Source organism: Camellia sinensis, chromosome 1 (genome assembly GCF_055761805.1).
Source record: "Camellia sinensis isolate YWXY chromosome 1, ASM5576180v1, whole genome shotgun sequence".
Lineage (NCBI taxonomy): Eukaryota > Viridiplantae > Streptophyta > Magnoliopsida > Ericales > Theaceae > Camellia > Camellia sinensis.
Genome location: NC_138961.1, coordinates 134,058,120 through 134,072,893, shown reverse-complemented (window position 1 = coordinate 134,072,893; position 14,774 = coordinate 134,058,120). Strand labels below are relative to the sequence as shown.

Sequence of the window (14,774 nt, the reverse complement as noted above, 5' to 3'; positions counted from 1 at the left end):
GCTAAATGCTTATGTGATATATCTGCCTGAATGCCTGTGGGTGAAGGTTGGGTTACTTGGATTGGAATAAATCATCAACTGCTTGTTTTAAGCCCACTAGATAGTGGCAAAACCATCTTTACTAAGCCCACCCGAGGGTGGCAAAATCTGCATTTTAAGCCTACCTGCAGGTAGCACCTTCAAACCATTTTCAAACAAACATGAAATGTTTTGTTCCAAATCAGGCGATTCAGTCTATACTTGTATGCTGCTCATCACATAGTAACCTAGGCTAATAACCAGAATAAGAACATACAAAGTTTTCAAAAATTGATATCACGGTTAGTAGAGGCCGGTCTATGACCGGGCGAGCGGGGGTGCTCACGAAGTGACCTTCCCCAATCGTACCCAAGTTCCTGAGCCGAGGCAACTTTGGTGATGACGGACACGTGACCTTTTGGCACCGAGTCAGGGTTTCCTAAATTTCCCAAAATAAAATATTTAGGTGGCGACTCTGTATCTGGCAAAGCAGTCCATGTTTGGCACTTCTTTCAAAAATCTGTTTTCTCAAAACGATTTGCCGGATTTGGACTCTTTGGTTCAGATTTAGAACCGTGACTGACAAAGTCGAGTCCGAGCTGTAGCGAGCCCCCCCCCCCCCCCGGCGGGCTTGTCTACAAAGGGGAACTCAACATTAGCAACCAATATGCCCAGTACCATATCCTTATTACCCTCCTCCAAGTCAACCACCACCACACATCTATTAACCACCTTATATGGGGAATTGGAACTACTCTCAACAACCTCATCAATATCCATATACAGAGGGTTTCAATTATGGTACAAGGGGGCTTGCAATGACACAACAACAATCAAGTAGCAGTGGCAGCAACAACACCACTTATGATCAATGCACTTTCAATAACTACTACCAGGAATATCAATATGGAGAAATAGGCCACCCAATTCATAGTGATGATCAAAGTGATGTGAGATATGGAGATCCTTCTGTACCACCACGTAATTCTTTTTATTACTAAGTTTTAGAGTTGTTAATTTATAGTAGATTGTTTGTATGCGATTATGACTGAAGTGAATGATTTATTTTCATGTCTCTCTCTCTCTTATTAATTTGTTGTGCATTTGGAAGTATTTCATTGTTGAAAATAAGTAAAAAAATATTTCCACATCAATTTTTTTATTAAAAGTTTAACATATATGCCAAATAAAAGCTTGAGACTAAAATAAATACATATCATTTAGTTTAAAATGAATTAAAAATGCCCCTACATATCAAAATTTTGATTAACATGTGATAAATTAAGGCTAAAAGAGTAAAAAAAAAAACCGCATAAAATTGAGTTTTAAAAGGATTACTAATGATTTTTGAAATTTCACGGCCACGACGCTCGATTCCCAATATGTACCAGTCGATACTACCGATACCGATACTCCGCGATTGATACCGTTACGTTACCCGATACCGCGATTTAGCACTATGAGCTAGTGTGATTTCTCTTTATTTATTCTTCATACACCTAAGTCTATCACTCTCTTATTAGTTTATATGGATGACATCCTTATTGCTGGAAGTGATTCAGTTCAGATAGCTATCGTTATCAAGCATATGCATTCTGCCTTTTCCATGAAGGAGTTGGGGCCCATCTCTTATTTTCTTGGTATTTCTGTGCAACTAACTTCTGATGGCTTCTTTTTGTCTCAATAAAAGTATGTTTATGAGATCTTAGCCAAAGCTGACATGACTAATTGCAAATCATATTCTTCTTCAATGGCCACTAAGTGTTCCCCTCTTTCAGATACATTAGTTCCTTTTTCTCAACGATCTCTTTATCGAAGCATAGTTGGAGCTTTGTAGTACCTCACTATCACCAGGTCAGATCGCTCTTTTGCTGTCAATCATGCTTGTTAATTTATACATGCTCATACTGTAGCTCATTTCAATGCTATCAAGTGGCTCTTAAGGTATCTTCAAGGGACATTGCATTTTGGTTTACAATTTTCCTCTAGTTCTTTGGATCTTCAGATTGGACAAATAGTGTATTGGATATGTTTTTCTTGGTCCTAATCTAGTCTCTTGGACGGCAAGAAAGCAATGCACAGTTTCTCGGTCTTCCACTAAAGCCGAATATAAAGCTCTTGCTTAGGCCACGACTAAATTATCTTGGCTTCAAATGCTTTTTCATAAGTTGCACATTCCACCAACTATACCTACTTTGTGGTGTGATAATCTCTCTGCAATATCACTTGCTTCAAATCCCGTCTTCCATGCTCGATCCAAACATATTGAGGTTGATTATCATTACATTCAAGAATAGGTTGTGGCTAAGAAATTTCTTTTCAAGCATGTCTCTTTAGCTGATCAAATCACTGATATTCTTACTAAACCTTTGTCCATTGATCGATTTTCTTTTCTTCAAGACAAGCTAATGGTTCGTCCCTCTCCTATTAGCTTGAGGGAGCTTGATGAGATTATATTAAGCAATCAAGAAAAAGTGATCAACTGATAAAACAGAGCTCTAGTAATGCAGGTGCAACAGCTCAATAAGAAGTTGCATGTTAGTTAAAGTCACCAAATGGTTGTAACCATATTCTATTAGATTAGATATGGAATAGATATAGGTGGTCATTGTAGCTGAGCTTGTATATAGGTATGAACTATTGTATGTGCTAATCAATGAAGACAGATTTCTATTGAAATTGCTTTAAGAACAACATGATCTAACCAAACAAATTCTTCAAGCATATATTATGTATCATAAATTACACATGCAAGTGTAAATCTAAGACTATATCATGATTTTAATACTATTAATATATAAATAAATCTTTAAACATTTAATACATATCACCAATTTCACATGCAAATACAAACAAATGGTATATCAAGATTTTTAACTTTATCAGCACTTGAATATATTCTAAATTTGAAGAAAAGAATGAAAGGAAAGAATGAGAGGATTTTGACGATTTTCATACCACTACAAAAAAAGTCACTTTTAGCGACTAAAATATTGGTCGCCAATTGTCTGTTTTTTGGACACCAATGACATTCTGTAACCAAAAAATTTGGTCGCTACGTTTGTCGCCAAAACTCTGTCGGGAAAGGTCTTGCAGGGTTTTGCTGACCAAAAAACCTTTGGTCGGCAAAAAGCAAGTCTTTAGCTACCAAAATTTTGGTCGCCAATAATCAATTATATTTTTTTTAAATTATACATTTACTGACCAATGTTTTAGTCGCCAATAATCAAGGAATCGCAGACCAACACCTTTAATCGCCAAAAGCAACCAATTGCCGACCAACACCTTTTGTCACCAAAAGCTTCAAACGTGAAAAAAATAATAATAATAATTCATTGTACAACAATTTGATCCGCTCTTGCGGAGACTTAAACCGCTAACCCCCCACACCATAAACTTTAAACACCACACTTATCCCACTACGCCTTTATAGCACCACATGATTAGATATGTGACATATATTATTTATATAGTAGATACATCCATATTAATATAAAAGTATATGTGTAAATATAATTATTTTAATGAACATAATTTTTGTAAAATAAACTATTTAGTAGCAAAATAAAAAAAGATCACTTTTGGTGACTAAATATATTTTTTAGTTGCCAATTCTATACTTTTAGCTACTAATTATTTTTTAGTCGCTAAAAACTTAACTTTTGCCAACCAAAGTCGGACTTGGTCGCCGAAGATGCACTTTCAGCTACCAAAATTTTGGTCGCTAAAAAATTTAATTCCTGCCTTAGGATTTTCGTTCTCCCGCGCTAAAAATGACCACTTTTTGTGACTAAACTTATTTTTTTGTCGCCAATTATAGACTTTTGGCTACTAAAATTTTTTTAGTCACCAAAAAGCTTTACTTTGGGCTACTAAAATTTTTTTAGTCGGTAAAACCCATATAATCAACGACCAAACTTATTTTTAGTCGCCAATTGTAGACTTTTGGCTACTAAATTTTTGTAGTCGCCAAAAAGTTTTACTTTGGGCTACTAAAAATTTTTTAGTCACTACAGCCCATATAATCAGTGACCAAACTTAGTTTTAGTCGCCAATTGTAGAGTTTTGGCTACTAAAATTGTTTAGTCGTCAAAAAGCTTTACTTTTGGCTATTAATGCTGTTTTGGTACCTGAAAGCTATACTTTCAGCGACCAAATTTTTTTTAGTTAGGAAATTTGGTCGTCGAATGTGTTTTTTCTTGTAGTGTACTTAGCAATGAGGTGGTGAAATGATAAGAAAATTCTAGTCTACCTCCCCTTTTCTCCCTTCTCCTTACTCTAACTTGCTCTCAACTTTTTTATTTATTTTTTTATTTTTTTTGGAAGAGAGGGGTGTTCTATCTCCAATCAGCCGCGGGAGTTTAGAGCATCCCAATCAGCTTACCTAAATTTTATCCTAAACTATTATTAAAAAATTCATTCTCTATTTTGGGAATCACTTTTTCATCTAGCTTCTCCAATAAACTCCATATTCTTTCTCTATTATATTAAAATAATCTTTTAAATTATTTTTAAATTTAATATTTTTTTAATAATAAAATAATTAAACAATTTAAATAAAGTCAACAATGGAGGCTCAAAAGGCAACTCCATTTACTGAAAAAAGTAGCAGAAGTAGAAATCAGGGATTAGACGTCTAGGGAGTCGACCAGCCAAACATCTGAGTGGATGACTGGCGAAACAATTTTTGTCCAAATTATTTCATCTGGGATATTCAAGTGGACGACTATGATCAGATATAATGAAACTACAGTTATTTTTTATAATTAAGAAATGACTGTGACAATTTTAAATTTAAAAGATAACATAAAAGATATGATGGAAAAGCTTTTTTTTTTTTTTTTTAAGAATTAATCATTTATAATAACAAAAAATTATTATAAAGAATATGATAGAAATACTCTCACCATGCATATATAGGCTTACAAAACACACCTAACCATCTACTTCTCTCATCATTATGCATGAAGCATAATCTTTCATAATCATCATAACCTATCTCATAGGTTAGCGTGCAAAGCTACAAACAGTAGGGTGATTTACCCCCTCCGGTCACCTAATTACAATATATATATTGAATTGATTAATAAATTTATATAAATGTGTATTTTTGTGAATTTTTTTAAAACTTATTAAATAAAATTTTTAATTAAGATATTTAGCTTCCGGGAAACGGGTTAACTTTTTAGTTTTTTAATTTTTTTAACTATTTTAATCTGAGGTTAAAAAGTCTAGTTTGGAAAAGATTTTTATTTTTTTTAGCTTTTTTAGTTTTTTTGACTTTTTTTGTGAGAGAAAAATGTAATGATTATAGGTTGAATGTAATATTTTATCTTATTGAGCTAAAATAGCCTATTTTATCTTATATGACTATTTTAGCCCAAATTTTACTTCACAAACGGAGGCTTAGGCCTCGTTTGGCAAGAGGCTATTTTAGCCAATTAGCCAAAAAGTTACTAAATTAGCCAAAAAGTCAACAACCCATACCAAAAAGTCAAAGATTCTATTTTCTCTCTACTTTTTGCACATCTTTTCGTAATTAGCCAAAAAGTCATCCCAAACATACAAGTTTTTTTTACCTACATTTTTAGCCAAATAGCCAAAAAGTTACTAAATTAGCTTGTTCCCAAACGAGGCCTTAATGAGTTTAATTATTAAGTTGAACTTTTGTTTAATGAGTTTAATTATTAAGTTGAACTTTCATCAAAAATAATAAGCGAATTACACTAACGATCCTTATAGTTTGGATCTTATGTCATTTTAATTCCAAACTTTTTAATTGTGACAATTAGACTTTGAATTTTGAATATTGTTCTAAAAATTAATTTGGTAAATAAAAATTAATTTGGTAAATAAGTAAATAAATGTCTAAAATATTTATCAATTATACATAATTTTATCTTTGGTGGGTAAAAATTATTTTTAAAAATTTAAAAATATTTTTTGACATTTATTTTTGTCAAATTAATTTATATTTTATCAAATTGACTACTTTGCTCTTGAAATTAAATACTGATATTTTCAATTGTCCTTATTTAGAATAAGATTCAAAATTTAGAATCAAATGTATCACAATTAAAAAGTCAGGAATCAAAGTAACACGAACTCTACACTATAGGGACGGTTAGGTAACTTGCTCAAAAATATTTATAAACCAAAAATGTTAGATGCCCACTAAATTATTTTGTTAGTGACCAAATTGGGACCGTTTGTGATTAATTTATACAATATTGTATTTATTACATAATTCTTAAATAAGATAAATTTATGACTTGTTTTGGTAAGTTAGCAAAAAGATAGTTTTTAGTTTTTTTTAGCAAAAAACGTTAATTTTTTTACCTAAGTCATTACCTAAAAAGCTAATTTTTTTGACTAAAAAAATCAAAAGTTAACTTTTTATCAACTTTTCAAAATACCACTATTATACATATCTTATAATATATTTATAAAAATATTAAATACAGATTCTCACATGATGAATGCATGCGATCTCTTTTTGTAAATCTCAACAGAAAGGCATGAAAATGCAATATGAAATGGAGATTGATATTAGTTAATAAAGTACTCGAGGGGTATACGTAGCTTTTCCGTGAAAGAGTTATATTAGGAATTTTAAATAATTTATTAAATTTTTTATTAAATCTTTTATATAGATGTGAAATTTATACATATATATAAATTTGTGTAAGTTTTATATTCATGTGAGAGTTTTAATAACAAATTCAGTAAATTATTTGAGATTTATAACATTTTTTTACATATATAATTGTGAGCAATGCATTACAATTCGGGGTTCGATATTTTGGGGCATTACAATCCAACTCCTTATTATGTCATTATCGGTGAATTTAGAAATTTAAATTATTTTCTTATAAAAATATATAGATTTTGTATTTTGTTTCATTTTTTTATCTAACGTGTATTCTAATAATACTCTACTCCAAATTTTGGTTTATCTAATTTTTAAGACTTTCCAAATATATAGTCAAGAGAGGATAACACAAAATGGGTAATTCTGTTTCCACATACTAATTCCTCCCAGTATACATACTTAATGAACACCATCTCAATACACAAATTATAAAAATATAAATTCTTAATACGCATCTCTATATTCTAATATTACCCTTATTTTTAATTTTAAAACCCTAAGCCTATATTTAGTTTCAATGCTTGAATCAATTTTTTGAAATTCTTTTGAGAAAATTATAAATTAATTTGACCAAAACAAATATCAAAAAAATATTTTAAAATTTTGTTGCCCCTAGAAAGATAAAATCATATTGAAATGAGAAATTTTTATTTATTTATTTTTGAAAACATAGTCTAAAATTAGATTAAACATAACCTTTTCTTTTTTTTTTATTTTTTATTCACCCACTCCTCTTTTATTGTTGTTGCCGCCACTTTCAACCGTCCATCGCCGCAACCACCACTTCTTGCTTATCCCCCGTACATCCTAGACCTCCAATGGTTGTGATGTTTCAAAATTAGGTTTGGAGAGAAGAAGATGAGAGTATTATAATATTTTTACTCTATAACAAAATTATATTAATGAAAATTTTTATTAAGTATGTAAACTGAGAAGAATTGATATGTGAAAATAAAATTGCTCACACAAAATGCTTATTGTTTTACCTATCTTATTAGAACTTCATTCCATATGACGAAACTAGACAAAATGCTTAAAAAGTTCTAAATACCTATTTTGTTAGTAGAAGTGGTTTAACCATTAGACTACTGTCAGCCTACAAGAAATTTTTGAAAAATTCTTTATTATTTAAGGTCCCAAAATTTCAAACTCTTAGTTAGATAGGATCTCATTTTAATATTTAGTCTGAGACTTCTAAAATTTTTGAGCCGCTACTACTTGTTGGCCATCCCTATTGGTAGGTGGTGGCAGCGGGGGTGGGGTTCTAGGGAAGGGAATTGTGGTGGGGTGGAGTAGATAGCTGGCGGTGGTGGCTGAAGGTAGAGGAGGTGATGAGTTGGAAGTGAATGAGGTGAAAGAATGGAAGGGTTTTCAAATGCAAAAGGTGTAAAAAGATGATGAACCGTTAGGAATGGAAATATTGAGAATTGTGGAGTGTAATGAGCTAGAAGGATATGAGAAAGAAGGTAGTGTAATGAGAAATAGGGTGTAAGGAGATGTGCTGTAAACAAAATTACTTGGGTTATATATATATATATATATATCTGGTTCTAGCGAATGAAGTTAGTTGGTGATTTTAAAGCACTATTCTAAATTATTTATTGCGAGACATTATTTGTCCAATTCTCTCGCCAAAATAACATCAAAATAATAAATCTTAATATTTTAACCAATAAAAAGAAAATTATATATGACACCATATTAATTTAGCCCAAGAAAACTTTGGCCATGTTTAGTTTTGTTTATTGAAATTTTCACACAAAAAAATAATAATAATAATTAATTTGATAAAAATAAATATTAAAAATTTATTTTTAATTTTTTAAAAATTATTTCTGTCTTTCATAAAGATTAAATTATATAAAAATAATGAACATATTTTTTTATTTTTTAAAAAAAATCAATTTTTAATTTTTCAAAAAAAAAATTCTAAAAAACACAAACCATGTCATATGTTTTCCTTACAGAGGAGTCCGTTCATGGTGGAGTAGACAATTCTTGCGCACGCCTGCCGAGGGGAATGTTTGTGGGTCGCCCAAAAACAAAAACAAAAACAAAAAAAACAAAAAAGGATGAGGGAGTGCCAGTCAAGCTAGGGTTTCCATTCTTTTGTTTTTTGGGCAAGTGGGTTTCCATTCTTTATTTATACTGTAAACTAGAAAGTGGAATATGACATGCAAGTAAAAGTAAAGTAATGATCACTCATGAAAATGGGACACATTGTGATGAATGTGCCTTGAAAAATGGAAAGAAAATTGAGACATGAGGAATTTCATAATAATAAAAAATTTGAGGAGCTAATTGGGTGAATGCAAGTGAAACATGTGTATTAATGTAAAAGTTCTAGAATATGGTTTTCGCCACTACTCTTCTACAATTTTATTTGCAATTAATACAGTTTTTACTAGTCTTCTTTTACAACTTTATTTGCAATTAATTTTTCTTTTTTATTTATTTTATTTTATTTTATTTTGAAGGGGAAACTACAAAATAAATAAGAAGAAGAAATTAATTGTAAATAAAGACCACATTTTTATATCACCTCACATTCAACATTGCATTAAAGATAGACATGAATAATAAAATTCATTACACAGATTATGATTCTCCCGGTTGTATATTTATAATGTAATGAAAAGTTTGCATTATATTATTTAATGATGAGTGTAATGATATTTTTAATTTAAAATAATTATAAAATTATATTCATATTTCATTACACTATTAAATATAAAATGAAAATCTTCCATTACATAAATAGAATAGAAAGAATCAAAATCTCCCATTATACCAATAATATTGTAAAACTTGAAGTGACAAATGTAATATTACTCTTATTAATTTCATTTTCAATTATAAATTCAAGTAATTAATTAGAAGTAAGGTTGTCTTTTAAATTCTTGATTATTATGTGATATTGAATTCCTAAAGCAAATCTCTTATAAAAGTGATCTACCACCTGCTTCATACTTAGCTGTGTAGTGTGATTATATATATTGGTCTACATACAAATTTTAGGTGTGTTTGATTAAACGAACTAAAAAAAAAGGAATAGAATCCATTGAATTTGAATCCTGAAACTATGAATCCCCCGCTCTATTTGGTTAGATTGAATATATATCCTATATTTATTTTTTCATGGGATTAGATGTCTAGAAAGAACTATTTTTAAAGAATCTGTTGTTTGGTTGAACGGACTGAATAGGATAAATGAACAAAAAAATTTCATCCTTTTTCAATTGTTTATTAAGTAATAGCAATATTAAACATATTTTAAATGAGCAAAAGACTTTTATCCTTTTAATTATTTTTAATTAGATTAAATAAAAATTTATTTTATTTTATTTTTTACACAACTAAATAAATTTATTTTTTTTACACAATTAAATAAATTTATTTTTTTTAAATAAAATAAATAAAATATCAATAAAAATATATATTGTTTTTTTAATTAAGATTTTAAATAAATTTGTTTTTAAAAATAATAATTAAACAATAATTAAAATTTTAAATAAATTTGTTTTTAAAAATAATAATTAAACAATGAAATTAAATAAAATATAAACAAAATTTTAAAATAAAATATCGATAAAAAATTATTTTAAATAAATAAATAAATAAAATATCAATAAAAAGTTAAATAAAATTATTTTATTTTTAAATTGAAACATTTAAATTTTATTTAATTTTTACTAAATATAATACATAATTAAATAATAAATGATTAAAATAATTATTTTATCACCTAATCCCAATAATAAACAATTCCTTTAAAATTGTCCCACACCCCAGGATAATATAATCCCCCATATAAAAAATAAAGAGTCCGACCAAACATCCCAAGATAATATAATCCCCCATATAAGAAATAAAAAGTCTGACCGAACTCCATATTTAACAGACTAAAAGAACAACAAATATCAAATTCAATACTTCCTCTAAATTATAATCTGCGCAATAAATAATTTTCCTAATCCCCTAACCAAACACACCCATACTTTGCTTCATGAAGGTTGCTTTAGTTTTAATGGCTAGAAGAATCTATTCAACTCTCTCAAAGACAAAGATAGTGCTGATAAGACCTGACTGTCCTGACCTGTGTGTGTTGCCAAACAATAAGAAATTAAAAGAAAAAAAAGCACCTTTGGTGGGAAAGGATTGAAAGCCATCAATATTCCAGCTCATCTAAGACATATTCAAACAAAAAAAACCCAGTCCACACAGTTTAAGCACCAACGATCCTCTAGAGTGAAATTTCTCTAAAGTTTCTTAGAGTGTTACATTGTGTGGTTGAGATTTACTGGCAAGTCACATCAGAAAAATTGATGTGACTTGCCACAAATCTCAACCACACAATGTAACACTTTAAGAAACTTTAGGAAAAAATTACTCTAGAGGATCCTTGCTCCAGTTTAAGAGGTGTTTGAAGTGATCTAAATAAGTATTCTTTTTAATTTTTTATATATGAATTGAGTTTGAAATGATGTGATAAAGAAATAATGTAATTTAAATAAGATGATGTGACTTAAATAAGATAATGACTTTTTAACTTTTTAACTTTTTTGTATTATGCCAAACTTAACCTTAGTCCTCATTTAATTTTCATTGTGAGACTAAAAAAATATAAAAAAGATAAAATACATTATATAAATCAATAAAATAAAATATCACATTTAAATTATAATCATTATATTTTCTTTTATAAAAATAAAAAAAATTAAAAATAAAAATCAAACGAAACTAAAAAAATTCCAACATAAAATTATTAACTACCATAATCAAATACCAAACGAAAGATTAACCCCTTTCTAAGGTCTTGTTTAGCCTGTAATACTTTTAATTTAAAAATTAAAAAATTATTAAAATAACATAATCCTAACCAAATAAATATTTTGTATTCAGAATACAAGTAAAAAGATTCAAGCTATATTTGGTTTGAATTTGTAAAATGATTTTGAAAAAAAAAATTAAAAATTTTCTTTAGTTTGTAAATTTTTCAAAATAATTTTCAAAATCTCTCTTACCTATCGATCAATCATTTTTTTTCTCTTCTCTCTTATTCTCAATCACTTTTTCTTTCACACACATTTTTTTTTCTTTCTTCTCTAATTCTCAATCATTTTTTCTCTCACACATCTATTCAATTATAACAAAATATCAAATCATTCCAAACTCCCAAACTACTTTCAAAATACACAACCAAGCAAACCAAAAAAATTTCTAAACTCTCCCCAAAACAACTTTTAAAAATTACTCCTAAAACTCTCCTAAAACAAAACCAAACCAAACATACCCTCAACTTTTAAATTTATAAAAATGACATCCAAAATAAATCTAATTCACACCACAAACATGTAACATTTGATAAACACATATACTTGATTATCATTTTTCAAAAAATCATATTTTCTTATTTTTTATATTTTTTTATTTCTATTGAATTTTTTAATATTTTAAACAATTTTTTTAATTTTTAGACATACCTAACATAAATATACCTAAAAAATTTTAAAAAAAAATTTTAAAAATTTACTAAATACCAAAAATACAAAAAATACAAAAATTCAATATATTTTTTATATTTTTATATATTTATTAATTTTTAAAAATATTTTTCACAAATTTTTTAATTTTTAAAAACATCTAAAAAAATAAATAAATATATTTAAAATTTTAAAAATATTCATTAAAAATAAAAAAAAAATACGAAAATTAAAAAATTCAATTTTAAAAAAAAAAACCAAACCCTTGCTACTTCTAAAACTTAACGATTATTTTCCTCACCTATGAGCCAAATACATATACAAACTAGGTAGTACTCTTTGATTTCTTGCAAACTTGAGAGGTCATGATGGTAAGAGTCAGCAATTTTCTTGAAAATGAAGCACCTGGAGAAACAAAGATGAAGCTTTCTTGGCCTCATTACTCTTTTCCATCTCATCTCAAGACAATATTTCATGCTAACATTGTGAAGCCAACCTAAAAAAAGCTTCAAACATTCACATTGATCAAAAGAGTAGAAAGGAAAAGAAGGTACAAATATATATATATATATATATATATCAGATAGAACAACACACAAAAAAAAAAAAAAAAACAAAAAACAAAACAACAGATTATAGAAAAAAAAAAACTCATTTATTTACCCTATCTGTTAGTTTTATGATCAAACCCCAAGGAAGTACCTTACCAGTATCGCCAAGTGGAAGTAAAAGAAACACCAAATACCAACTTTCTTTTAAGTGTTTTTGCTTGCCATTTTCAATTATTTTCTCACCAGGACCCTCCACCCAACATCCCAGTCCAATACCCACTAGTACCCTCTCCTCCTCCTCCTTGCCCTCCTCTATTCTGCTCAAATTCAGCTGTGTTTGATGTCTGCTTCAAGTCCTCAAATGGGAAAAACAGCCTCGCACTACTACCAGTCTCTTGAACCCCTTGCAAACTTCCATACCCATTTTCAAACCCATCTAGTGAAAAATTAAGGCTTGGCTTGAATTCTTGCATAGGGAACCCAGATGGGTAGATTGTATTATTCGTGTCGGCGATGGACAGAGGCAAGAACGAACTCAGCCCCCTTGAAGCAATTCCAGTGCTCTTGAGAAGCTCCATGGCTGAAACATGAGATGAATTAGCAATAGTAGCATTAGGGTTGTTGATGCTATTGTTGTAATCACTAGCAGTTGGTGGGTAAGCTAGGTTTAGGTCTTGGCCATCATGGATCTTAGGGTTTTGAGAAAAACTTGGTGGGGTCAGATCATGAATCTTCTTTGATGAAGCTGGTGATGATGATGCTGATCCCTTGTTCTTCCTTGAACCTCCACCTACCGGAACATTTCTTAGAGATCCACCTTCAGTCCAGTACCTTCTACAAGTCTTGCAGAAGTATCTTGGTTGAGTGAGACTGTAATTGTTGTAATAACAAAACTTTGTGTTAGTTGAATTGCACCTTGGACAGTTCAAAGCTTGTTCTATATGTGGCCTTGGCCTCCTTTCAGTTATGGCTGGTCTTGAGCCTCCTTCCATGGGTTTCAAATTCACCACTCCTATCCCCTGAAAATGAAAACACAAGAAACAAAATGCTAAAAACAAAAGGGGGGCAAAACAAACCCATGACTCTATAGTACTCTACATGATCAAAAACAAAAGTGCTGTCAAAAACAAATTTATGTAGAGAAAAAGGTAAGTGAAGGAAAGTAATATACTCAGCAACAAACAAACAAGATAGAGAAAACAAAAGCAACTGCTTTACAGTTTGAAGATTACAACAGCAATAAAAACAAATTCTAATTTGCTTTTTTGGATTTGGGTCCTTTTATCAGATGGTGGGAAAAAAAAAAAAAAAAAAAGAAAAGAAGGGTAAATACTTTGAAACATAAATGAAAGATCTTCTACATAAATTCAAAAGATTAGTGGGGGCTGCTCTCAACAACATCATCTCTTAGAAAAGTTGCCTTTAAAAACTAGCCATCACCAAGAAAAAAATTCTCAAAACCCAAAAGTACAAATAATTCAAAATTAGCCTTGAAATTAAACCCCAACCCAAGACCCAAGAAAGCAGATGTCATGATTTCAAAGAGAGAAAAATGCTTCTTTACCTGTGGCCACTGAGCAGTATCCATAGATCAAGAGAAAGAAAAAAAAAAGGAGAGAGAGAGAGCTTTTGAGTCTTCGAAGAGAGGAAAATTACACACTTTGCTGCAACTGGTCTACAAGCAAGAACGACACTTGAGATGGTATATATGTGTTTCTTTTGGGCATGTTTGGTGGCTCCATGTGTTGGCTAGTAGCCTACCATTGAGAGAAAGGCGCGTGTCCGTGTGCGTGTCGCAAGAGAATAAAAAATTATTATTTGATAATAAATCATTTATTTATTTATTTGTAAAAATTATTTATATAAAAAAATTAATGTATTTTTTTCTTGATCATAGAAAAGTACATAATTGAGAGGGGAATTTATGCCGTGATATAAGTTGGACTAAATCAGGCATTTATTACCGGCTAGGCTATAGATTGGATTGAAATACTCCACGACTTAGGTTGTGCATAGGTCAAACCGATCAAATGTGTTGCTTGTATTGACCTGACAAACTTCGTCCAAGAC

At 29.7% G+C, this 14,774-nt stretch overlaps 1 protein-coding gene across 2 annotated transcripts; it reads right to left on the bottom strand.

Annotated features, from left to right (window-relative positions):
- Nucleotides 1–12,650: 12,650 nt before the first annotated feature.
- Nucleotides 12,651–14,434, bottom strand: LOC114282787 (dof zinc finger protein 1). Of its 2 annotated transcripts, none has more exons than XM_028225533.2 (2): nucleotides 14,269–14,434; nucleotides 12,651–13,723 (listed from the first exon to the last, which is right to left on the bottom strand). In XM_028225533.2, the coding sequence occupies exons 1-2, from the start codon at nucleotides 14,290–14,292 to the stop codon at nucleotides 12,944–12,946; spliced, it is 804 nt and encodes a 267-aa protein (XP_028081334.2). In that variant the 5' UTR covers nucleotides 14,293–14,434; the 3' UTR covers nucleotides 12,651–12,943. The 2 variants fall into 2 exon arrangements, with proteins under 2 accessions (XP_028081334.2, XP_028081333.2); XM_028225532.2 differs by lacking the exon at nucleotides 14,269–14,434 and adding an exon at nucleotides 14,038–14,252.
- Nucleotides 14,435–14,774: the final 340 nt, after the last annotated feature.